The sequence below is a fragment of the Solanum verrucosum genome, unplaced genomic scaffold (genome assembly GCF_900185275.1).
Source record: "Solanum verrucosum unplaced genomic scaffold, falcon-dt-bn FXZP01000015.1, whole genome shotgun sequence".
Lineage (NCBI taxonomy): Eukaryota > Viridiplantae > Streptophyta > Magnoliopsida > Solanales > Solanaceae > Solanum > Solanum verrucosum.
In genome coordinates, this window is record NW_026020070.1 from 1,484,498 (window position 1) to 1,509,654 (window position 25,157).

At 33.9% G+C, this 25,157-nt stretch overlaps 2 protein-coding genes across 2 annotated transcripts; one reads left to right on the forward strand and one right to left on the reverse strand.

Moving 5' to 3' along the window:
• Positions 1 to 4,018: 4,018 nt before the first annotated feature.
• On the reverse strand, positions 4,019 to 10,771 carry LOC125823878 (proteasome subunit beta type-7-B-like). Its single transcript, XM_049503243.1, has 8 exons — positions 10,560 to 10,771; positions 5,485 to 5,626; positions 5,274 to 5,370; positions 5,117 to 5,186; positions 4,919 to 5,023; positions 4,724 to 4,822; positions 4,533 to 4,617; positions 4,019 to 4,407 (listed from the first exon to the last, which is right to left on the reverse strand). The coding sequence occupies exons 1-8, from the start codon at positions 10,695 to 10,697 to the stop codon at positions 4,331 to 4,333; spliced, it is 813 nt and encodes a 270-aa protein (XP_049359200.1). The 5' UTR covers positions 10,698 to 10,771; the 3' UTR covers positions 4,019 to 4,330.
• A 5,524-nt stretch (positions 10,772 to 16,295) lies between these two features.
• LOC125823880 (uncharacterized) lies at positions 16,296 to 19,213 on the forward strand. The gene is made up of 2 exons (XM_049503246.1): positions 16,296 to 16,765; positions 18,834 to 19,213. Exons 1-2 carry the CDS (start codon positions 16,378 to 16,380, stop codon positions 18,848 to 18,850), a joined length of 405 nt encoding a protein of 134 aa, XP_049359203.1. The 5' UTR covers positions 16,296 to 16,377; the 3' UTR covers positions 18,851 to 19,213.
• The last annotated feature ends 5,944 nt before the right edge of the window (positions 19,214 to 25,157 follow it).

Below are 25,157 nucleotides of genomic sequence, written 5' to 3' on the forward strand. Positions count from 1 at the left end.
CTCACTGCACAATCAGCGAGATATGTTTTGTGATTTTATTTTTTAAATTCTCGATGCCTCGGCAATGAGTTTGAAACAATTTTTTTATAAAAAACTATCGTTTTCTTAGTATACACTTGATCATTCTTGCAACTTTTCAACCTTGATCATTTCCATGTTCATTAACTTATAACCATACTAAAGTTTTCTTCTTACTCTACTTTGCAGGATAAAGAAATGAAGTGTGTTGAATTGATTCAAAAATTGTCTTTGCCAAGAGGCTTTGTTAAAGTTCCAAGTGCTTCTTCAATCTCATATGTTCCTCAGAGTCCAATTGAGCTACTATGAAAAGGTAGGGTAAAAGATGAAATATAATTATTAAATTATAAGTAAAGATAAATGAGAAGAAAATATTAAGGTAACGATGCGATAACACCAAATTGGTCATTACATAATATGGGTCTTTTTGTTATTACATAACGATGGATTTAAACGATATAATACAATAGAATTTAAGTAATAATCAAAACAAACATTGTTTTTAAACAAACAATAAAATACAATACAACGGGTAACAACCATCCAAACAAGGTGTTAGAGATGGATGATTATTATTGGTGTTTGGTGTGGAGGAAAACATTTTCCAATTTTCACATGTTTGGTTGGCTTAAATGTTTTTCCAAATCAATTCATTTTCCTCAAATTTAAGGAAAATGACTTCCCTTCCAAAATTAAGGAAAATATTTTCCAAAACTCTACTTCATCCTTTAATTTATTTTCTTATCCTACCCATAACCCGGAACCGACCCTCCCCAAATTTTAAAAAAAATCCATTTTTACGCCACCAAAACCCCGCCACCATCCATGCCACCCCATAAAAAAAAATTGTTTTTGAAAAACATTTCACACTTTAATTTTTTTTCATTTTTTATGCCACACGCCCCCGACCCCCTCAATTTTTTTGAGAAAAATACACGGTTAAGCAAACGTATACTACTTAATTACTCAGTATAGTTATAGTTTGCTATAATTACTACTCGCGACTAACATTAACCATTAATTACATGGATGACTTCGAGTTTGTATAATTAGCCACGTTTGTGCATGTATTATTCGCCACATTTGTATAATTTGCAACTAACAATTCTTTGTTTGATTTGTATTTGTATATGATTGTTTGTATTTGTATATGACAAGGATTTCCTTTGGATTTTCAGTTTTGTCATCATATACATTCAATTTTGTGTATAACTTTTTAAAGTTTGTATCATGTAGTTTTTGGATTTTGTATAATATAATTTATATAATATATTTTGTATAATTGTTTAAAGTTTATATGTTTATGTTTGTATAAATTTGTTATTTTGAGTTTTATTATATCTATATAATTCTAGATTTTATATTACTCAATTATACAAAAACACGTGAATTATACAAACGTACCTGCGAATTATACAAACGAGATGTGAATTATACAAATTATTGTCATCTCTCGCTCGCCTCTCTCCTCTCTCTCCCAATTTCGCTCGCCTCTCTCCTCTCTCTCCCAATCTCGCTCGCCTCTCTCCTCCCTCTCCCAATCTATCTCGCCAGCATATACAAATACATATGTATAATATACAATTATCTAACCGATATACATATACAATTCACCTCTCTCCCACTCTCTTCCCTCCCTCGCTCGCCTCTCTCCTCCCTCTCCCAGTCTCGCTTGCCACTCTCCTCGCTATAATATGTAGCTACAAATCGTAATTAGCAAACTATAGTTATGGAGCGTAATTAGGCTATTTTTGAGTGGCTATATGCGAAAGTTCCTCTTTTTTAAAATATAAATTGTTTTTGAGAAAAAATTTCCTAGGTCGAAAGTCTAGGTCAGGTCCTGGGTCAGATTTCACGGTCGGATTTTGGAACGGTCATCGGGGTCTTGTCCGAGTTTAGGTATCGGGGTCGGGTCCTAGATCAATTATGGGAGTTGATTTTCGAATCAAAAGTTATTTTCCTGAAAAGTACTTTTTAGTCTCAAGCCAAAAATAAAAAATATTTTCTGAAAAATATTTTTCATTCACTAACCAAACATGAAAAAATAAGTTAGAAATTCATTTGTTTTCCAAGAAAACATTTTCTAGGAAAACAGTTTCTTCTGTATCAAACACACCCTAAGTGGAAGAAGGCCTTTTGTCAATTTATTATGACATAGTTGAATGAGAGTTTTTGGTGTGATCTTTTCAGAATGCAATGTACCCCTATACTTGCCTCAAATTGTCAACTGGACCCTTCTACTCACGATATTGCTAACTGAATATTTAAACTCAATGAAACACAATCTTTTAAATCTTTTTGACTTCACGTGCACTTCAAACACACAATGAAAATGACATGTCAGGATCCACATCATACTTCTAGTGACACGTCACCTATTTTAACTTTATTTTAAGAAATTTAATTTTTTATCTTTTCACTTATTTTTTACTTATTTAAAATTTTCATTATTTTTCTTTTTCTCTCCGTTTCTTCCTCACACTAACTTTATCATTAACCATCTCCCTCCATTTTTTTTCACCAAAGACGCCATTGTCATCTTACATCCTTTTTCCTTACTAGTTATTACTACCTTAAATAACTAAAAAATATCATTTTTCTCCAAGTTTTCATCATTCATAATTTTTCGTCATATTTTTTTTACCAAGGTCTTCATCCACCACTTGAATCATTGTGAATCTTTTTCCTCCATTAATGCCAATGAACCACACTAATATATCTTAATATATTCTAATATATATACATGTTCCACTTAATTTTACAAAGACATACAATAATCATTCTTCACTCTCCAAAATAATCAGATCTCTATCACCTAGCCGCCTGTAAATTACCCCTCCCCATTCCCCCAATAGCTTCTCTTCATATATTTTTATCTCACAAAAACTGAAGCAACTACTTCTGGAAAAGGATTTCTGAAATACTTCTTACAAACATATTAAAGATTATAAAAATGGGGAAATGGAGCAAGAAAGAAAAATCAGGACTAGGTGGGTGGGGTGGGGGGGGGGGGACCCACAGTGATGTTGGGTAGAAAAGAAAAGAAAATGGGAAAAAGAAGATTTGTCCTTCTATTTACTCCCTCCGTCCCATTTTATGTGGCAACATTTGACCGGGCACGGAGTTTAAGAAATAAATGAAGACTTTGAAATGTTTACCAAATTGCCCTTTTAAAAAGTAGACTCAATTTCTCTCTCCTCATAAATGTATTGGAGTATTATTTTAAAATTAAGTGGGACCAACAAGGATAAAAAAGGAATTGTACCTTTAAATACTTTCCTTATAAGGAAATGTGACATTCTTTTTGGGACTGACCAAAAAGGAAATGTTGCCACATAAAATGGGACGGAGAGAGTATTTTTTCTTTTCTTTTAATTAATTTTAGTCTCAATTTGTTTTTTACACTCCTTTAATGCATGAGATCACACATTTGTTCCATCTCGACTATTAAGTTGCCACATAGGATTGGTCAACGGTCAGAGGGATTTAAAATATTGTGTTTCGTTTAGTTTAAGTGTTCAATTGACAAAGTCATGAGTAGAAGGGTCTAGTTGACAATCCGAGTCAAGTATAAGGATCTCTCAAGTCATTCTGCCAAAAAAGAAATTATTAAAAAGTGTAACTCGCTTAGCAAGAAGCTACTTTTTTTTTTTTTTTTTTTTTTGACAAACTCGCTGCTTGGCCAATAAGAATTACAAAAAATAAAAATAAAGAATCGCAAAACATATCTCACTGATTGTGAAAGCGAGATGGCTATAGAAACATATCTCGCCACACAGGGAGCAAAGTTTCCCATTTGGTTAAATTAAAAACTGAGTGATCGTTTATACATTTTGAAGGAAAGAAGTGAATTTTGGCTCCGAACTCTGTAAATGAAAGGTGGAGTTGGAGAAGTGAGAAGAGAAAAGGAGAAGTTATAATGGTGTGGGATCCACAACATGTATTTTTATCAATTAAAAAAATCCCTCACACAACTATGACATGATATGCCTCACCCACCATAAATTTTTTCATGGGTTCCTTTCGGCATAATTTACGACAGATATATTCTTTACTTCGCAAGCACCTGGCAAACATCTCTGCCGAACAACCCAAAAAAATTTAAGACTGCCACTGCTAGGAAAACTATTGAAAGCAGCAGGGTAACACAAACAAACTACAAAATCCTTCATTCAGCCCAAACGGATATTTCATTCTCCAGCAACAATTTGTTTGAAAGCTATATCTAATAACGTAGATGGAGCAGGTCACTTAGAAAATTACAAACACTTGATACTCTGGAAATTGTTTGAGAAAGCAACACTCCTGGAACTCATTCTTCCATAGCATCTCCACCTTCAATCACCTCTACCATCTCTCTCAATGGTATACTCTTTGTAAGAAGAACTTCTGTAACCACAATTCAACTAACCACATTAGTGAAGTCCAGGCAAAATGCTAAGCATTTTTCAGACACTAACTTAAATATTTTAACAAGGTCTTCCTTGGGCCCTGACAAGTATGAGAATACTAACCAGTCTTTTTAGGGAATGAGTAACCCTTCTGTGGATAGGTCCGAGGATTAGGCGACATATGATTCCTTAAGTACTCCGTGTGACCCTAACAAATCAGCATACAAGTTGAAATACTAGCAAAATAGAACATACGTAGAGTCATGAATGATAAGTTGAAAAATTTGTCATTGATTGCTAAAAGGAGATTAGACCTTTGTTATCACACAGATATCAACATTGCTTCCACTACCAAGATCATTGAACACCCCAGACAATATTGCCTCCGCTACTAGCTTTATCCCTTCATCTTTCTGAACCAAGATTCCATTTCAACATTTTAATAATTTACAATGTATAATAGAGGCCAGATTCAGTGGACTGAACATAGCTGCAGAAAATGAACTTACACTTAACCCTTCCTGGTATTTTGACTCAAAGATAGCCATAGCTGCAAGGGAACCAGAGCCCATTGTAGCATATGGCAGAGTATCAGTTGATCCATGTGGATAAATCTGAGAAGAGGCCATTAACCAGCAACATTTCAGGATTTTAACAATGGAAAAAATAAGAATATACTAAGGCGAATCAAACACAAGACCACTCACAGTATGCAGATGTGGCCCTGAGACATCAACCCCACCAAGGACCAAAGCAGCTGAGACGTGCCCCTGATAGCTGGTTAAGAGAGCATAGTTAAGCCTCTGTGTTAGCAATTTAATTGCACGGAAAGAAATAATTTCAACATTAAAATATATGTTTCACCTGAATAGATGAGACTTCAAAAGAGTGAGAGCTGTCACAACCCTGGATTCACGACCAGTGTGATACCTGTGAAGCTTCAGTTGGGAATTGACCATGTCTACAAAATAGCAGTTGCTACTTAAGGTGTGAGAGAGACACAGAGTAGGATTTGAAACATGAAAGAGATGTTACCATCGATAACGGAATTACATGAATATCAAACTCAAATTACCAGTTACTGCCTCAGTATCAGCAGCTGTTCCTGCTCCACAGCAATATATGTTGGGGGCAATGTAATGAATCTTCTCACAGTTCTTATCAGCAACAATCGGTCCTTCAGTGGCTCGTGTATCTGCTCCAAGAATGACGCCATCCTGGAATACAAAAGATATTCTTAAGCTGTTACATAAGAATCACTTGCAAAATCAGCTGGTAAAACATGCACCAATCATGGACTCTTAAAGGCCACATTTTCCTCACAAAAGATTTAAAGATGTATATTACACATAGCTTCCTGAGTCTGCTGATCCCTTGTGCAACATCTCATGGATAATCAATCACACAGTCATTCAAGAAAGCTATATCACCCTTAAACTAAAAAGAAATGAAGATGCAGGTGTATCTAAGATACTGTGAAGGGGAGAAAAAGAAAGAAAACCATATAAGAATGGAATTTTTTTTTGACAATTAGCACTCAGCAATGCAGTTAGCTATGTATATGGTTCATAATTTCTTTATGGAAGATAGCCTCAAGCTAAAAGCTAATGCTTCTATCACTAAAGACTGAGGGTGGTGGCTTTGCAGTGGTTGTAATTGCAAAGTGATGCTACTAGTTTTGGAAGATTCTTGTTCCTGTGGCTGAGAAGTCAAACCACACCCTTCTTTACTATTCCCTTGATGAGAGGTAAGCTCTAGAATTGGTGGACAGTCCAATCTTTTCTTTTCTTGAAGTTTAGCATGGAGCGGAGCTACTTCTGCCACAAATTCATACTAAACTCAATGCTTGGCAGGGAGATATAGGGGGTCTTTGCAAGTATATCTATCATATAGATGAAACGAGTTTCATCCTATATTTTGTCGAGTTACTCATAAAATATTCCAATTGGAAAAAAAATAGTAGTAGAACAAAGTTTTTTGATGACCAGTAGAACAAAGTTACAAACATTAACTGCAAACATGCTTGACTCTTGATAGCTCTGTTTTTCATGACATTCGTGCCATGGCCAGATATTAATCACAAACCCCATATCTGAGTTGTTGTTTTTTTTTTTTGAGAAGGCAACATTTTGTATATATTTATCAAAATAGCACTTAGGTTGTGCTGAAACCATAGTTACAACTGAAAAAGAAAAAAACTGCTCCGGAAACCTTAACAAAAACTACGGTGTCTATAGTTGAAACAATATCTTCTATGTGTTTCTAGTTAGATCAAAAACAGAAAGGTCTAAAGCAATTCAATTTAATCCTCTGAACTGAACTGCTGACGTCTTCTAAACATCTGAAATTTCTCTCTTTCTAGATTGTCCACCAAACGCAAGTTGGGACAATCCACCACCATCTATCTTTGTATGTCGATCCTACACCTGCTTCTTCCCAGCTGAGCAAGACCTCAGTAATCTTCATTGGCATTGTCCAAACAATACCTCTAAGACTAATGAAGATCTTTCACAGCATGTCTGCGATCCTACAGTTTAGAAATAAGATAGCTGACTGTCTCAGTTTCACACACGTGTAGCACTTAGAGCAAAGGTTGACTTTTCTCTTTCTAAGGTTTACATAAGTCAGCACCACTTCCATGGCTAACAACCAACTAAAACATGCTACTTTGTAGGTGTTTTAACTTTCCAGATGTTCTTCCATGGCCAGTTGTCCACTTGCTGCATGTCTCTGCTAAGAAGCTTGAGAAAACCCCGAAATGTCCGCTACCATGTACTTGCCACTAAAGTCTATCATATCTCTCCTGTGTAGCTTTGAATTCTTCCCGTGTTCTATACAACTCAACTAATGTATCCACTTCCCAATCATTTTGATTTCTTCTGAATGTACACAACTCTACAAATGCTCCATCTACTGTTTTCTCTTACTGTAGATCCAGGGAATAAATGTTTGGAAAGAGATCCTTTAGAAAAGAATTGGCAAGGCATTTGTCCCTCCAAAAAGATGTATTGCAGCCATTAAATACCCTGATAGTGGTGTGAGCCTTCATCAAAGGCCAATTCTTCTTATGGATCTCCATATGGTGAATTTACTTCCTTGTTAGCCGGACCATATTTAGCTCTTACTATTTGTATTGCCCAATTTTTTTTAAAATCCTCAGCAGCCTCCACCTCCAACCTTTGATGAAAAAAGAAAACCTCTCCTTACTTTTTTATTTTTCCCCAAAAGAACAAACTTATTTCTCTATTTTACCTTCCATTTTACATAGGTGTTGGCAATTAGATAAGCTGAGGATCTACCTTCCAAAGAAAAAATCCTCTCTACCACCAAACATCACCTTTCATATATTATGATTCTCTTTGCAATTAATTAGGTTGAAAGATCTACGAGGGTGGGGGTGAAGATGAGGTGCGTTGGAGGGTGGGGAGGACAAAATCAATGTGGAACTTGTTTTCCCTACTTCCACTAGGGAAGTTATTTTCCTCATTTTAAGGTTCTTGTGTTTCCTAGAAAAACTGCTTTCCAAGAATCTTGACCAACCGAACATGAGAAAATTGGAAAACATCTTCCTCCATACTGAACAGACCCTGAATTGTACTTTTTAACAACTGATATAGGTTAACTGCCTTGGCAAGAATATACTTACATCTGCTAATGAAGATTGGGAAGATCAATAATAATGAATGGTCAAATTCATGGTTCTATTCAGTTTCAAAAAAAAAAAATCCTAGTTTCAAAAACATGGTTCTATTCATCCCACAAATAACTTGGTGAGAGCTTGTCAAACATTCCCTTCATAGGACTCCAAGGGAAAATATAGGCAGAGTTTTATCTATTTATATGATACTCAGTAAGGCATTATGAACTCCATACTTCAAAGCAAAATGAAGTAAGGAAGGGGAAGGAAAGACAAGAAGAAATCCTAAGTCACAAATCCAATATTTTTTCGGTGTACTAAGCAACTTTAGAGCATCTCCAACCCTACACTCTATTTTACTCTTCAAATATAAAATTCTCTATTTTTTCAGATAACCAACTCCAACTCAATTCTCTATTTTACTCTCTTAAAAAGGAATCTCTTCTCTCTCTCCTCAATATTATATTATTATTTCTATTTCATTTTTATTTTCTTATTTCATATATAAATCCTTTATTTTTTCCCCAATAAGTACTTTATATAATTTTCATGTGATATAAAATTTTATTTTTTCAAATTTTTTATTTAATATAAAATTATATTTTATTCTAAATTTTTAAATAACATAAATTGCAAGAAAATATTATATATTATACAAATTAATGGACAAATTCAAATAAACGTGAAATACAATTACATAAATACTCAATTTTTAATGCATTAAAGAGTTCAAAATGAGCATTTTTGTCCTTAATTTTTTTTAATATCTAGCTAAATATTGTTCAAACCGGAGATTTTCATCTACCACCATTTTTGTCGTTGGAGTTGGAGTGCTACAACATCTTGAATTGGTGTATTAGGATCACGTTCATCTTTAATTATCATGTTGTGCAGTATAATACATGTAGTCATTATATCATGTAGCACTTCCTTTCTCCAAAAACGTGACGGTCTTGCAATAATTGCAAAACATGATTGCAAAACTCTGAATGCACGTTCAACATCTTTTCGGCATGATTCTTGTTTTATCACGAATTAATTATTATGTTATATATTGTATTTTATCTTGTATTTAAATTATTATGTTATGTATTGTATTGTTATTTTGTATTTAAATTATCATATTATGTATTGTACTTTAAAACTAAAATTTTCATCTTATCATTTTAATTTTGTGTATTCTTTATAGTGAAAATTAATAGTAAAATTAAATTATATTATTGAAGAAAATTAGAAAAAATTAAAATACTATTAATTCGGGATGAAAGTAGTATATATTAAATAATATATTTTTTAAAATATTATATTACATTTAAAAAGAATTGTATATTAGATATTTAATTAATGACATTATATGTAAAATAATATGTTAATTAGAAGTAATAGAAATATAAATAAAATAATCAAAAAGTGAAATAGAGAGTGTGAATAGTAATTCTCCAAATTTGGAGAATTACTATTCACCTCTCTATATATGAAGAATAGAGAGTGATATGGAGATGGGTTGGAGTGTCAATTCTCTATTTTACTCTCCAAATATAGAGAATGGAGAGTAAAATAGAGGTGGGTTGGAGATGGTCTTATTACTTCATCTCCTCTTCTTTGTGTCCTTCAAAACAAGAGTGTAGGTATTAAATGAAAGATGATACCTTCCAGTAGTAGCCAGCATTTTTAATCCTTCAGAACGTTGGCACACAAAAATCTCCATGCCTAAAATAAAATACTCTTTTTCCTCTTTTCTCTCCCTTATTACTCCAAATTTGTCAAAGGATCTCTAATCAAGAAAGACAAGTTTTTAATGGTAAGGCAAAGTTGTTTTGCTTGGGAAGTTTTCACACAGAAAAATCCTTTTATCATATGCTTCCAAAAGCTGAACATTTCGATATCAGTAGCAGAATATTCAGAATAGATACAACCTATGAAATCTATTTCAGGTTCAGCACATACAATCGAATGCATATGAATGCTTCTATCTTAAGAAACTTCAAAAGCAATGAAATAACTCTCTAATGTAGTTAGTAAAACCATAAAAATCTTGTCCAAACAAATGAAAACAAACAATTAATTAGAGAGTCATTAACCACTCTTCTCAAATGACTTAGGCCTGAAATGATCTCTTTCCCAACTAAATGAAAAGATTCTGAAATAATACTCTCCATGTTGTACTGCAAGCAAATGACCCAAACCAAATGTCTTTTTCTCCCTTAAATAAATAAAAAAAAAAAAAAAATCTGCATAAAATTTTTGCATCTACAGTAGGCAAATGCTAACGCCCTGTGCCTATAACACAACACTAAGGTTTGGATCAGTTGCGCCACTGTAGATACCAAATAACTTTGTCCACGATATATTGCAAGAGATCACCTACCTTTTGTTTTCAATGCTTGTTTTAATTCAAACAAACCAATAATAGGATTCCCCCGTTTTTAGGTTCAATGTATAAGGGTTTAGCTAGACGGTTTCAAGTGAGCCAAAATAATTAAATAAAAAAAAAAAGGGAAGAGGTAGTGTACCTGAAAAATTAAGCCAACGATGGTAGTACCAGTCTTGAGGAAAGAAGGAGAGCGAAGTCCTTTATTCACCAGCATCTCATTCCTTCTGCACAAATCAAAACTAAACCCACCCTTCAAAGGAACATCCTTAGACGCCATTACACACTGAAAACACACTCTTGATTACAAAAGGAGCAGAGTTTGCGTTGATGATTCGAAACCAAAGAGCTGATCTTGTAAATTGGCCAAGCCTTGGAGAATAAGAAAACAAGCGCTGATTTTTGTTTTGGGCTCATTTTCAAGTTTTATTCGACCCGATATGGCACCCTACCAATTCAAGTGCTGACTATGTGTCGGGTCTTTTTTTTTTTTCTTAATTAATGAAAATCTAGTTAAAGTTCAGCTCTAAACTTTTTTTTATTGCGTCCAAAAAATTTGGTGTTGCCATGACGGTAAATTTTTTGAGTGCATGTCATGAAATGATCTCTTTTGTACTCACGTAATATTTTACATATCGTATTTGATTTGTCATTGTTGATTTTGTGAAATTTTTTAAATGAGAAGTCATTTTCGGATATGGTTTCAAGAATTTCTATGTTACTTGTGTATTTTATTCTCTCACTATCATACATTGAATGTTTTTAGTAAAGATACACTGAATAATATTTGATTATTAAGAAACAATGAACACTATGTATAATGAATTTATTTTTATAATGAATTATTGAATTCTTGAATTTATTTAATGAATCATTTAATATATATATATATATATATATATATATATATATATATATATTACAACGAATCATACACATATATTGTACTTTATGTATGATGAATTTATTTTTATATGAATTCAATAAATATGATATATAATTTAATAAGATGCAATAATTTTGAAGTATTCATTTTACTTTATGTATAATAAATTTATTTTTTATGTGAATTCAATAAATATGATACATAAATTAATAAGGTACAATGATTTAATCAAAATAAGCTTCATTGAATCTTAAAACACTCTTGAATTTAGTGAGGTCTTACTGTAAATCTTTTTAGAATATATTTATCTCGGGGCATAAGTTCAATAATATCTACTACTCCCTCCATTTCAAAGTAAGTAAATTATTGAGGCAATGGACACCCATTAAGAAAAAAAGTTTAGGACATAAAATAAACATCACTTTTTTTCTTTCTTTTTTTTTTCCACCAAATAAACATCACTTTCCACTTTTGTCTTTTAAATATTTTCAAACTATAGTTTGAAAATATAAATAATGTAAAGTAAAATCATAAAATGAGCAATTAACTTTCTTGAAATTGTCACCTACAAGATGTAAATGAGGGGCAAAAATGAAATGAAAGGACGCAATTGAAGCATAATTGACTTCACTTGAGAAACGTGAAGTTTTCGAATCAATAATCTGAACACCTGAAGGTATCAAACCAGTGGGATACAAATGGGTTTTTGTGCAAAAACGAAATGAAAAAGGTGAAGTTGTAAGATATAAAGCATGACTTGTGGCCTAAAGATTTTTTCAAATGCATGACATTGACACTACTAAAAAATTATCGAAAAACGATGGCCAAAAGCGACGGACTGCGTAGCTTTTTTTTATCAAAATCGACGGAAAAGCAACGCAGTCATGTTCACCGCTTTTAAAAAAGCGACGGACAGCGTCGCAAAAAAGCAACAGACTTCGTCGCTTTCTGATTTTTTACAGGATTTTTTTTGTGTCATTATTTGTTCAAGAATGAACATGAAAGCAGTGAAAATGCTAGAGATTCATTTACAAGAGATGGTTTTAGGTGTTGGAACAAAGCTTTAGAAAGATTCAAAAAACATGTTGGTAAGGTAAATAGTATCCATCATAAATATTTCAATAGGATGCAAGATTTGATTAACCAAAGGCAATCGGTCCAATCTTCTTTTGACAAGCAAAGTGAAGCAAGAAGTGATTATCGGACGCGTTTAAATGCCTCAATTGATGTAGCAAGATCTCTTTTGACATCGGAATATTCATTTTGTGGACATGATGAAAGTGAAGGTTTCGAATATAAAGGTGTTTTTCTTGTACTTTTGAAATGATATGGGAATAAAAATTTTGATGTGGGAAGAGTAATATTAGGTAATGCTCCACAAAATAATATGATGATTTGTCCGACAATTTAAAAAGATATTGTGGAGGCTTGTGCTAAAGAAACTACTAAGGTTATCATCGAACACTTGGACGATGATTATTTTAAAATATTAGTTGATGAATCAAAGGATGTCTCTCATAAAGAGCAAAGGGCTCTGATTTTGAGATATGTCAACAAAGTGAAATGGTGATAGAGCGATTCTTGGGTATTGTCCATGTAAATGATACATATTCTCACTCATTAAAAAAGACAATTTATTCTTTGCTTTTGGATCACTCATTATGTACATCCAAAATACGTGGTCAAGGTTATGATGGGGCTAGTAATATGCAAGGGTAAATAAATGGTCTCAAGTCTTTGATTTACAAGATACGTCATCTGTATATTCTATTCACTGTCTTTCTCACCAATTACAATTGGCACTAGTAGGTCTTTCCAAAGGAAATTCGGATGTGGATAATTTTTTTATGTTCTCACTAATATTTTGAATACTATTGGAGCTTCTTTTAAACGCAGAGATTCACTTCGACAACATCAAGAAGATAAGTTGGAAGAGTTGCTTAAATTTGGAAAAGTTCATACAGGACAAGGTTTGAATCAAAAACTTGACCTCCAACGACCGGGTGATACTCATTGGGGGTCTCATTTTAAAACCTTGGACAATTTTATGATTATTTTTTCTTCAATTGGTAATGTGCTTAAGGATATTAAACGTGATTGTCCATATCATCTTGATAGATTTGCAGCGGAAAATCTTTTGAGCAAGATTCATGAATTTGAATTTGTCTTTATGTTGCGCTTAATGTTTAAGGTATTTTTATTGACAAATGAGTTGAATAAAGTCTTACAGAAGAAAAAAAAGATATCGTTAATGCTCTGGAGTTGCTTAACTTTTCAAAGAAACGATTGCAAATGATGAGAGAGGATGAATGAGACTCTATGATGGGACTAGCTTATTTTGTGGTAAACATGGTATTTCAATTCCCAAAATGGTTGAAGACTACTCTAATGAAAAGTCGAAGCGTAAGAGGTCCAATATTTCATATTTGCATCACTTTCGTGTGGAAGTATTTTATGTCGTCATTGATTTGGAACTTCAAGAGCTCAATTATCGTTTTGATGTGGTGACTAGTGACTTACTCATCGGTATGACAAGTTTGAGTTCGGTTGATTCATTTGCTATTTTTCATAAGGATAGGATAGTGAAACTAGCCGAGTACTATCCAAGTGAGTTTGGTGATAAAGAGCATCGGGAACTTAATTTTCAACTCAATAATTTTATTGTTTATTCTCAAAAGTGTGATAGCAATTTTCTCAACTTGAAGGGAATCAAGGATCTTGCAAGAGTGATGATAGAGATAAAACCAGATCAAACTTGATCACTTGTGTATTTCCTTATGAAGCTAACTTTGTTTATTTTTGTTGCTATCGCAAGCGTGGAAAGAACATTCTCGTCAATGAAGTACAGAAAGAATGATTTGCGTAATAGAATGGATGAAGATCTTTTGAATGGTCGTTTAGTTTGCTATATATAGTGTAGTAAATTTTATAATGTAAGTAATGATGTCATTATTGACAGTTTTCAAAATATGAAAACTCGTCGAGGACAATTGTAAGTGAATGATGTTTTTTGCTAATATATTACAATATAAGGATTGTTACTTGGTCGTCAACTTGTGTCATTGTAATTTTATACAATTGAATTAAATGTCTATTTTGAAGATAATGGTGTTCTCATGTTCTTGAGATTCTGGATACGCCTCTAATTGAGTAGTCCAATGGTTGTGAGATCTCTTGATATTAATAAAGATCCATTCCGACATCATGAAAATGGAGGAGAACTTGTTGGTGCTAAAATACCATATCTTAGTGCAATTGGTGCATTAATGTATCTTGCTAATAATTCTAGACCAATATATTCTCGGTAAGCTTGTTAGCAAGGTTCAGTTCTTCTCCAACACTAAGACACTGGAATGAAATTAAGCATATATTTAGACACCTTCGAGGGACCATTGATATGAGATTGTTTTACTCAAATGAATCCAAGTCACAATTGATTGGTTATGCAGATGCAAGATATTTGTCTGATCCCCATAAATGTTGTTCGCAAACATGCTATTTATTTACATGTGGTGGTACATCTATATCATGTCGTTCAACAAAACAAACTATGGCTGCCACTTCTTCAAATCATGCAGAGTTAATAGTCATTCATGAAGCAAGTCGAGAATGTGTTTGGTTGAGTTGAAAAGAGATATTCCAACAATATTGTATTAAGACAATGCTGCATGTATAGCTCAACTAAAGAAAAGACACATTACAGGAGATAGAACAAAACATCTTTCACCAAATTCTTTTTTCATTCATGATCTGCAAAAGAAAGGTGATATAGATGTTCAACAAGTCCGTTCAAGTGATAATTCGGCAAATATGGCATTGCCGACTTCAACCGTTGAGAAATTGAGATACAAAATTGGAACGCGTCGTCTTCAAGTTATTAAATGATGTTTTCATTAGGGGGAGTAAATACGCGCTACACTCTTTTTTTCTTAACCAAGATTTTTGTTCCATTGAGTTTTTTCTTGATAAGGTTTTTAACGAGTCAGCAAACAATGTGTATTAAGAATAACTATTTACACTCTCTTTTCTTCTTCTAGATGTACATGGACATCCAAGGGGGAGTGTTATAAGTAATGAAATGTGGATGTCCTATAGCAAATCCACACTTCATGACTTTTAATGATTTAAGTATAATATATAGGGATTTAACTATGACTTTAAAGATTTTCTTCATGACTTTGAAGGATTAATAACACACTCCTACCTTATATATATTCCACCTATCTAATGAAGTTGTATACATGCATTGAAATATTGGAAGAAAAATATTACTGCTCTTTCTCTTCATTTTTTTCTTATTTAATTTCTAATACTTTATTTTATAACAGTATAGAGTTGTATTCACAAATGTGTATCAATAAAATCTCCAATTTCTATCATATTTTATTTATAACTGTAGTCAATTTCCATCGCCTTCTTTATTGCAAACAATAATGAAAAGTTCTTTTCCTATCCTTGAATATATTTGCACGTGAAAAGTGTTGAATGACATAATTGAGATATTTTATTAAAAATTAAAGTTGTAATTTTATGATTATACAGTTATAACATAGAATAGTGAATGATGATATTCTTAAAAATAGAAAATGGAATTAGTGGTTGCTATTAACAACCCATTGCATCATTTTGATATTGCACTTTCCAAGATTGGGTCAATAACACTTTTTCTTTTTTGGTTTTGGATAAAATAGTATTGTAATGTTGAGTCAGCACATCATAATTGATGTTTACCAATAAACACGCTCATATATATAATGTTGGAATGCACGTATGGTGATGGAGTGTCAATGTAGATAAGTTATCCTCACAGTCGCCCATAGCAGCGTACAACACACCGAATTTAGGGCAATCCTTTATCTTCTCCTTCTTCTCTACTTTTTCAAAAATCTATACCTTCAACATAAAGCAACTCTCTCTCTCTCCCTTATATGCAATAAATTTTAATTTTTGAATTCTCCAAACAGGGCAAAAGGAAAACAAACAAAAGGCCTGGATAGAGGCTTTAATATTGTTGGGTAGATAATTAATTCTACCTCACGTCTTTATCCATTTGCCTTGTTTTTTTCATTCTAATATGATGAGAAGGCAACAGGATCAACAATCTAAGGTTTTAGAACAACTTTCTTCTTTGATTTTAAATATTATACGATCACCACCGGCGCCGATTGAGTGTTACGATGATTCCTCAATGTCTCCATCCTCTTCAGGGAGGAGGATGGCTGTCGCTGGGTCGATGCAGCAAATTACTCCGGCCGGATTTGCATCTCTGCTTTTGGGGATTTCTTTTGCTTTGATGATTTGTGGATCCGTCACTTTCTTTATTGGCTTTTTAATGATGCCATGGGTGCTTGCTTTGGTTATGCTCTTTTATGTTGCTGGAATTGTTTACAGTTTGACTATGATTGGACGAGCTATTTTCTCTCATTTATCTTCTCCCTCCTCACCAAGAAAAGATTTTCACTGTAAGATTTCAATCTCTTTACAATTTTGTTGACAGAGTTCAGTTAGCTAGGTTTGCACATATTATGGTTTCAACAGATAAATACCCTATTTTATGTCCTTCTAATAGTTGAATTAAATGGGAACGATGTAGAATTTTTGACTTATACATTAATCGAGGAGCTTGGCTTGGACAGTAGTAAACGATTATTTGGAACTGGATCTTGTATTTTTTCTGTACTGTGAAGATATCAATTTCCTTTTGAGGAATTTGCATTATGTTAAATTTGCAAAAGTTTAGGTTGTTTTCTTTTTTCACACTGCTTTGTAATGCTTTTACTTGAGCCGACCGTCTATCAGAAACAACCTCTCTACCTCACAAGGTAGGGTAAGGTTTGCAGACACACTATCCTCCTCAGACCCACTTGTGGGATTACATTGGGTATGTTCTTCTTGTTGTAAAGTTGCACAAGTTACTGCATGATCCAGATTTTATGCATATTTACGTACTATGTGAATAATCAAATACAACCATAGTTAAATTTGTACAATTTCAACTCAAGGTTCCAATCGGGAGACGGTTTGGATTACTTCTGGTAGTGAGAATTCTGTTTAAGGGCTTTATGTTTAGTATTAGAGTAGTAGTTGCGTGTGGATTTCATGGTATTTTAGTTTGACCTGACTTCTTGGGATTCTCTTTTGCATATATCAAATTGCGTAACACCACTTTTTTTATGATCAGGACACCGTATTGCTTGATATTTTCACATGGCTTATGCAGAAATAGTTGGAAGTATATCGCTAATAGACACAAGGTCAAAATGAGTTCGTGTTTAATATGTTTATTCTTGCAAGTTCGCTCTGGATGTAAATGAGGCTTTAAAATGAAAGACTTTTCATCATGTACTCGTAAGCTGTTAAAGTAAATTATCATTGTTAGAGTTGCATTTGCTTGGTGCTAGTTTAAAACACTTTATTCGCTTCCCCTTTCCATTAGCAGTCTCACTCCTATTGTGTTAGTATTATCATTCCTCCATTTTACTACTGCTGCTATTCCTTTTTTACTTTGGATCTCTATTTTTTGTTGTCAATAGTTTACTCTTCTTCACATTTTCTCAACATATCTCAAACTATTTTGAAAATGCTTTTCTCAAACCGATGGTCTTATCCCAAGTAACCTCTCTAACTTACCCTCGGTAGGCTTAAGGTCTGCTTAGACCCCTCCCTCACCAGATCCCATTTTAATGGGATCAAACTTCTTATGTTGTTGTATTGAGTTGCATTTGCATAGTCATATAAGCATACAGATTAGAGGTAAGACATGTATGGTTTTGAAAATACAATCTGTGGAAGGAATAATGGATTATTTCTTGTGAATCTAAAGGAGGGAAGGTTCAACAGTTCTTGGTACTTGAATTTTTTTTCCTTTAACAAGTCCACATTTTGTTTTACCTACAACAATAACAACATATCCACTGTAATCCTATATGTGGGGTCACTTTGTTTACCTACTTGAGAATAAAACCTTTTTTTATGATTGCGATTACTGAGTGTACAGTAGGTCATTAGATTTATATGTGACCTCTAAGGAGCTGTATGAGGCGATAATCTCACGTATGGTTCTTGACTTATTTCTTTTCCAGCAACAAATAGCTTCACAGTATGTGGGCTTTTATGAGTGTTTCATTGTTAAGCATTGTCATGATTTTTTCAATCCATCTGTCTAGAAAATGTTACAATGGATGTATATTGAAGTTGCTCAAGTCTTTGCTTCGATTAAGTCACAAGTATTCTGTTAATTTGGAAAGAAACCTTAGTATACCTATGAACTAAGGTACTCATAAGAAACCTGTTTTAAAGTAGAAATCAGCTTAACCTGTTTTTGGACATTCATACTCATTTTTTAAATTTTACTGTAGTAATCTAGCTTTATACTGCATTTTGTTTTGTTCTTCCACTGGTTGTCTTTTCTTGTCAAGGATGGCTGGTGGGGGGGTTTTGAGACACTCTGCTCTGCCCCCTTATATGTGATTTTCCAGGATGTAGTCCCAGAATTCCTCTTCACCCCATTCCTTGAATTTTTAATTGCAGACTGGAAACTTTTCTGAAGCAATTTAAACACTTGAATGGTGATTGATTGTTACTACGTCATAAGATGGAAGCTTCCCGGCAATGTTTAGAGAATGGATGCAGGAATGTCGATATTAATGAAATGAGGATATTGGAAGGTGATCTTTCGGAGTGGAGCAGGAAATAACTTGAGGATGGATGTATATTTTTAGTTATTACGTAGAGAGAAGGAAGCTCAAAATTTCTGTGCCTTGATGTTTTCCTATCTCAGTACACTGTTCCTTGAGAGATGTAGAAACAGTAGTTCATTGTTTCATCCATGAAGTAACATTATCCTTGTGAATATTTCCTCAATGTATGAGCGAACACGTTACATGTCTATGGGAAAATATAGTGAATGACATTGCTCTGAATTTGACAACTGCAACCTTCGTTCGCTTATATGCGTTTTCCCTTTGCATATTAACATCTTAGGTACGCCCTACACCCTATCACACATTACATGATTGTCTCTACCACTTTTGGCTGCTCTCAACACTATCATCTAGCTTCGTTTTATGTTTGGATTGGTTAAAATATTTTGAAAATTATTTTCTTTGAGAAAATACTTAAGATATGAGGAAATTCTAAACAAATAAGAAATAAATAAGTTTCATAAGTGACAATTTATGTTCATTGTCGCATCACCGTTCCAAATCCTATCTTATTTCGATAGTGTTTTGCTAAATTAAATATAAATATTCTTAGGACAATACTTTCAATTACTTTTCAAATGCTAAAATTAAATACTCTCCTTGTTTCAATTTGTTTGTCCTATTTATATTTGACACGAAATTTAATAAATTAAAGAATTTTTTTGTATCATGCCATCTTAAATACTAAAATGTTCTTTAATTTTATTGTCTTTCAACATGTCACACAAAAAGTAGGGATTAAAGAATCGCCAAAAAATATATTTTTTTTAACGAACTCAAAAGGAAAATAGATCAAATAAACTAAAACACATCAAATAAAATAAAAACTCAATTATTTTTCACGAAAAAAATTATAAAAAATATTTTCGTTCGTACGAACATGCCCATTAATATACATTTTAACAAATATCTCCTTTAACCTACACAAAGATGTTTGGAGTAACTTCTCTGAAAAATTTAATTATGACGTGCTAAAGACATTTCCCACTCTTTGCCATTTCGAGCATGACAACCAATGGAATTTGGACACGTATGTAAGGTGATACGGTTTTGACATAATTCTCCCACTATGGGCTGGATTGGGACGCCTTTTTAATTTTTTTTTGAAATCTATCTGTTACACAACTTCGTCATTTGCCTAGGGGCAGTCGCACCGTAAATTTGAATCACCGAAGACTTCAATCTGCTCCATTGGGAGTTCGGAACCTATTTGAGTTATAAAGAGATAAAAGTAATCAAAATAAGCTATTATTTTAGAAAGAAATTAAAATAGATTAGTGTAATTTTTTCTTCTATTTTACCGAAAAATATAAACAGCAAACGTTAGTATGTTAACGTCTGTATTTTAACATAAAACAATTTTTTTTTCCACTTTATAAAGTGTAACTTTTTCTTACACTTTATAAGAAAAGTTAACTTTCCCAAAATCTTTTCACTTTCATCTTCTCAAAATCAATTTGATAACTCTTCACTGGTCCCTGATCCGACAAACCAATCGCCCCACAACAAAAATCGAATTCTCAAAAGATTGGAGATACGTAGCACAACCCAACAATCCGGCCCTACAATTTTTTTTAAAGTTATTTATTTCTTTTCATCTTATATTTATTGATCCTTGATTAATAAATAAATTAGTGAAAGATTTGAAATGATATTGTTGTTCTAATTTATTTAAAATTTTGTTTATATATAGTTAAAATCAAAAGGATGATTTTTCTCTTAGAATAAGTGCTAATATTTTGTGAAGTAGTAATCTAGACTTGAGGAGAATTGTAACACCTCGCTATTTGAAAGCACTAGAAAGAGCTAGAATTTGAAAGAACCCGTTTTTGGAAATAATCAAATTTGAAAAGTTTGACAAGTTAAGCTAAGTATGAGTTTTAGGTCAACTTTAAACTACAATAACTCCTAGCACATGATGAGTTAGGTGGACTACACGATACCGTAGGAAATATCTTTGAATTATCATTCCAACACCATTGAGTTTTCTCATTTTCGAGTTCGTATGAGGGAGATATGCCCATTTGAAGTCGGGCTGTCTAGATAAGGAAAGTCAAAACCAGATTTTAGAAGGGTACTATGGTCTTTTCACTACCCAATTAATTAAATTAGTTTTTGATAATTAAATTGGGGTCTAAACTGAATTAGTTCAGTTTACACAATTGAAAATCACGCTAGGGTTTTTAGAGAAAGAACTCAAGAGGAGAAAGAAGAAGAAAATGTCTAGATTCTTGAGGAATTGATTGCGGATTTCGCCAAGGATTTGATCCTACGAGGTATGTGAGTTCACATAGCGTTGCGTTTGTTCACCCACGCGCCAAACATATTTATTTTAGTGTAGTTTTCGTCCTAAAAGATTGAGGATTTGATGTTCTTGAGTTGTGTTCTTGAATTGCTTTCATTCTTGAACTTATATTGGATTGATGAGTTTCTTGAGACGTTTTTTTGTCTATTTCAAGAGTTGTTTTGAGTTAGATTCTTGTGTGCATGTTTTGGGTATCTAAATATAAAGAAATATTGAGAAAAGAATAGAAATTAATCGAATAAAGGTATGAAAACGAGAGGAAAAATTCGTCAGATTTGACTGGGGGGATGCTGGCATGGCGCGCCCCCGTAGCGCCAAGAAGGCTGGGGCGGCGCGCCAACAGTGCGCCAGAAATGTCTCTCTGAACTTTGGGGCTGGTGCGGCGCGCCAGGGTCATCCGCCCCAACCCATTTTTCGTCGTTTAGCTCGTTTGAGTCCTTCTAAAGTGTACTAACACTTCCTATTGATTATAACTACTCTAAATGACTTCTAAACACCTAGAAATCATCCATAAACATGAATCGTATTCATAACCTTGAATCCATAAATTTAAATTCAAGGAAAGTTAAGAGCCAAGTCTAGAAAGTTCTTAGAGTCCTTTCAATAAGCCTTTTACAAATGTTTTAATCTTGTTTTAAGACTTGAGTTTTGAGTTAAGTAAGAGTAACAAATGAAGTTTATTTCTTCAAAAAGAGTATATGAGAACTAAGTATTCCCAAAGAGTAAATGTTTTCACATTTAAACAAGAGAGGGAACACTGATTTCCAAGAAAGCCTTTGAGATAGTTTTTGAGTAATTATCTCAAACCACAGAAAGAGTTTTTGTTTTTAAACATATGAGCTGAGTATTTTAGGAGTAGTATTTAGCACCAACGTGGGGATGAGTTCATAACAACTCAATGTCTCCATAAACTATGTAGCCAACGTGGGTAGAAAGGGTCATACTTTTTAGATGATTCCTTAATGGTTTTTAGCATAGACTAGTAGATCCACTTAGTTGAGGCATTCTATATCCCGTCAAGTTATAGGACAGTTCTGGCAGGGTGAGCGAAACACTGTATCATCACATAGCTCATAATGATGGTCTACGATTAGAGAATCTCCCAAACAAAATTTGTTTTTGTATTCTTATATACAACAAAGATATTATGGTATTTTACAATACTTTGAGATGTCATCTACTGTTTTAAATGCTTCATATAAATTGCACATTTACTGTTGTTTATTTCTGCATTGAGTTGAGTATCCATGAGTTGAGTAAAGTTGAGGTAAGTGTTTATTTCAGATTCCAGTTCAAGCTTATGTATTGCTGATGCAAATACAGGTAATCAAGATCAACATCCAGCGCCTGGTTGATCCAGTTGAGCATTCAGAGTCGTTTCATGACTCCTTGCTTTCTGGAGGATCCCTGTTTACATTGTTTTAGTATTTCAGTTGTTAGGATGATAGGGGGTCTTGTCCCGACATCCCTCATAGTTTAGAGGCTTCATAGACTGCTAGTTAGTTCATTTGTCTTTACATTTCCTTTCTGTTACATTGAGACTTGATTTTGCCTTTATGGCCAGTTGAATATTAACATTCTAGTTTATTTCATGGATTTATCTTTGTTGAGTAAAGTCTTTCCCTGAGTAGTAAGCCAAGCCAAGGGTTCGCTTGGGGCCATCAATGGTTCTCAAGTGCCAGTCCTGCCCAATGTGTAGGCTCGAGTTGTGACAAACTTGGTATCAGAGCACAAAGTTCAAGAGTCCTAGGGAGTCTATGAAGCCATGTCTGTAGAGTCCTAGTTGTTAGTGTGAAGTTCGCTACATCTATAATTAGGAGGCTACAACATTTAGGAACTATCTCACTTCATTCATATTCATTTCGTGTGATATAGTTAATATTTATAAGGTTTCCTTCGAACTCGTGCTTGCGCATGTCTTTCAGATCATGCCTCCACGAAGAGCTGTCAGAGGTTGTCCTGGTAGGAGGAATGTCGAGGAACAAGGGGTATCAACTACACACCTGAAGTGCAACCCAAAGAGAGGTCACCAATACTGAGTTCAGGGAAGTGATCATAATTTATAGTTAAGCCGTGACCAATCTAGTTGGACAGAGAGAAAACCGACAGGAAGTGAATGATGCTTCAAGGATCCATGAGTTTCTAGGGATGAATCCTCCAAGTTTCACTGGTTCAAGTACTATTGAGGATCCGTAAAACTTTATTGAGGAACTGCATAAGGTGTTTGAGGTTATGCACGTTGCCGATGCTAAGCGAGTGGAACTAGCTGCATATCAACTAAAGAGTGTTGCTAGGACTTGGTTGGACTAGTGGAAGAAGGGTAGAGCTGAGGGTGCACCGATTTTTAGTTGGGCTAGGTTTGAGAAGGCCTTCTTGGAGCGCTTTTTTCCCCGTGAACTGAGAGAAGCCAAGGTACGAGAATTCCTTAGCCTTAAGCAGAAACCTATGAGTATTCATGAGTACAGGTTGAAGTTCACCCAACTTTCCCGATATGGTTCGAAGATGGTTGCTGATATTAGCAGCAAGATGAGTCTGTTTGTTGCTGGGTTGTCTCGTCTGTCAAGTAAGGAGGGAAAGGCAGCGATGCTAATAGGGACATGGACATAGCGAGAGTTATGGTTTATGTGTAGCAGGTTGAGGAAGAGAAGTTGTGGGATAGTGAAAAATTTATAAATAAGAAAGCTAAGACAGGGAATAAGTCTGGGCAGGAAAAGAGTAATGTGAACCGGTCTTCCTTTCAACAAAAGCAAAAGGGACCTGCTCCATCATCTGCTAGTGCACCTGCACCAAGGAACAAATGTGAGTATAATAGTTAGAATTCGCAGAATTTTATAGCTAGACCTGCTCAGTCTCAGGGTAGTGTGGCAAAAAGGGGTAATTGGGCTCCTACATGTGCTAAGTGTGGTAGGAACCACCCAGGTTCTTGTCGCGATGGCTTTACTGGATGTTTCAAGTGCGGTGAAGAGGGTCACTTCATGAAAGAATGTCCTAAGAACAGGCAGGGAAATGGAAATAGGGCAAGAGAGCCCAATCTTATTCAGTTGCTCTACCAGACAGGGCTGCACCTAGAAGAGCTACTTCAAGGACTGGTGATACGTCCAAACTTGCACCTCAATTAAGAGGTATAAATGGTCGAAGTCAATTTATAGAACTCAACGTGAGTTGAAATCAATCCAACAGAGAGTTTCTTTACAGAAATTATTTCATTATCTCGTTTTACTCAAATGTCATTATTATTTCCTAAGAAAACAGTTATGGAAAGTAAAATGGGTTTACCTATAAAGCTCTAGTAACCAAGGTTGTTAACTAAGATCTAATTTAGATATTAACAGAATATCAATTCTAAAGTTGTTTCGATAATTAAATGAAACTAGGATTGTGTTCCCCATAAGGTTGCATCTAATGTTCTTCCGTATTTGAGTTTCAGGCAATTTATCTCTACAAAATACAGGCGAGCTAAATATATCTGATACTTCTCAGTCTAATTAGATAATTTTCACTCAATTCCTCTCGGTCCCAGAGTGTTACACGTTTTACCCTCACTTACAATAGTGTTAAAGTTCTTTTCTCTCAAACTCAAACTTTGACTCCATTTCTTTAGGTTAATTTAGATTTTTCCTAACTATCATTCTTCTCTCGAAAAAATGATAGATACACCCTAATGCGCACACTCATTAGAAGACATAAATAACGAAAGCTAAATTATACTTTGCAAATGTAAATCGCCTTTCACTGGTTTTACGGAATTACACTTAGATTTACGTCATAGATCCCACAATCCCAGTTGTAGTATTTAGCCACTCATGATTTCACGTAAACATACAGAAGAATATAATGAAAATATGA

Coding starts and splice junctions, on each gene's coding strand:
- LOC125823880 (XM_049503246.1), top strand. CDS start 16,378: ATGATGAGAAGGCAACAGGATCAACAATCTAAGGTTTTAGAACAACTT.
- LOC125823878 (XM_049503243.1), bottom strand. CDS start 10,697: ATGGCGTCTAAGGATGTTCCTTTGAAGGGTGGGTTTAGTTTTGATTTG. Junction 5,024..5,116: donor CAGGGCCACATCTGCATACT/GTGAGTGGTCTT, acceptor GCCTCTTCTCAG/ATTTATCCACATGGATCAAC. Junction 4,823..4,918: donor AATACCAGGAAGGGTTAAGT/GTAAGTTCATTT, acceptor ATCTTGGTTCAG/AAAGATGAAGGGATAAAGCT.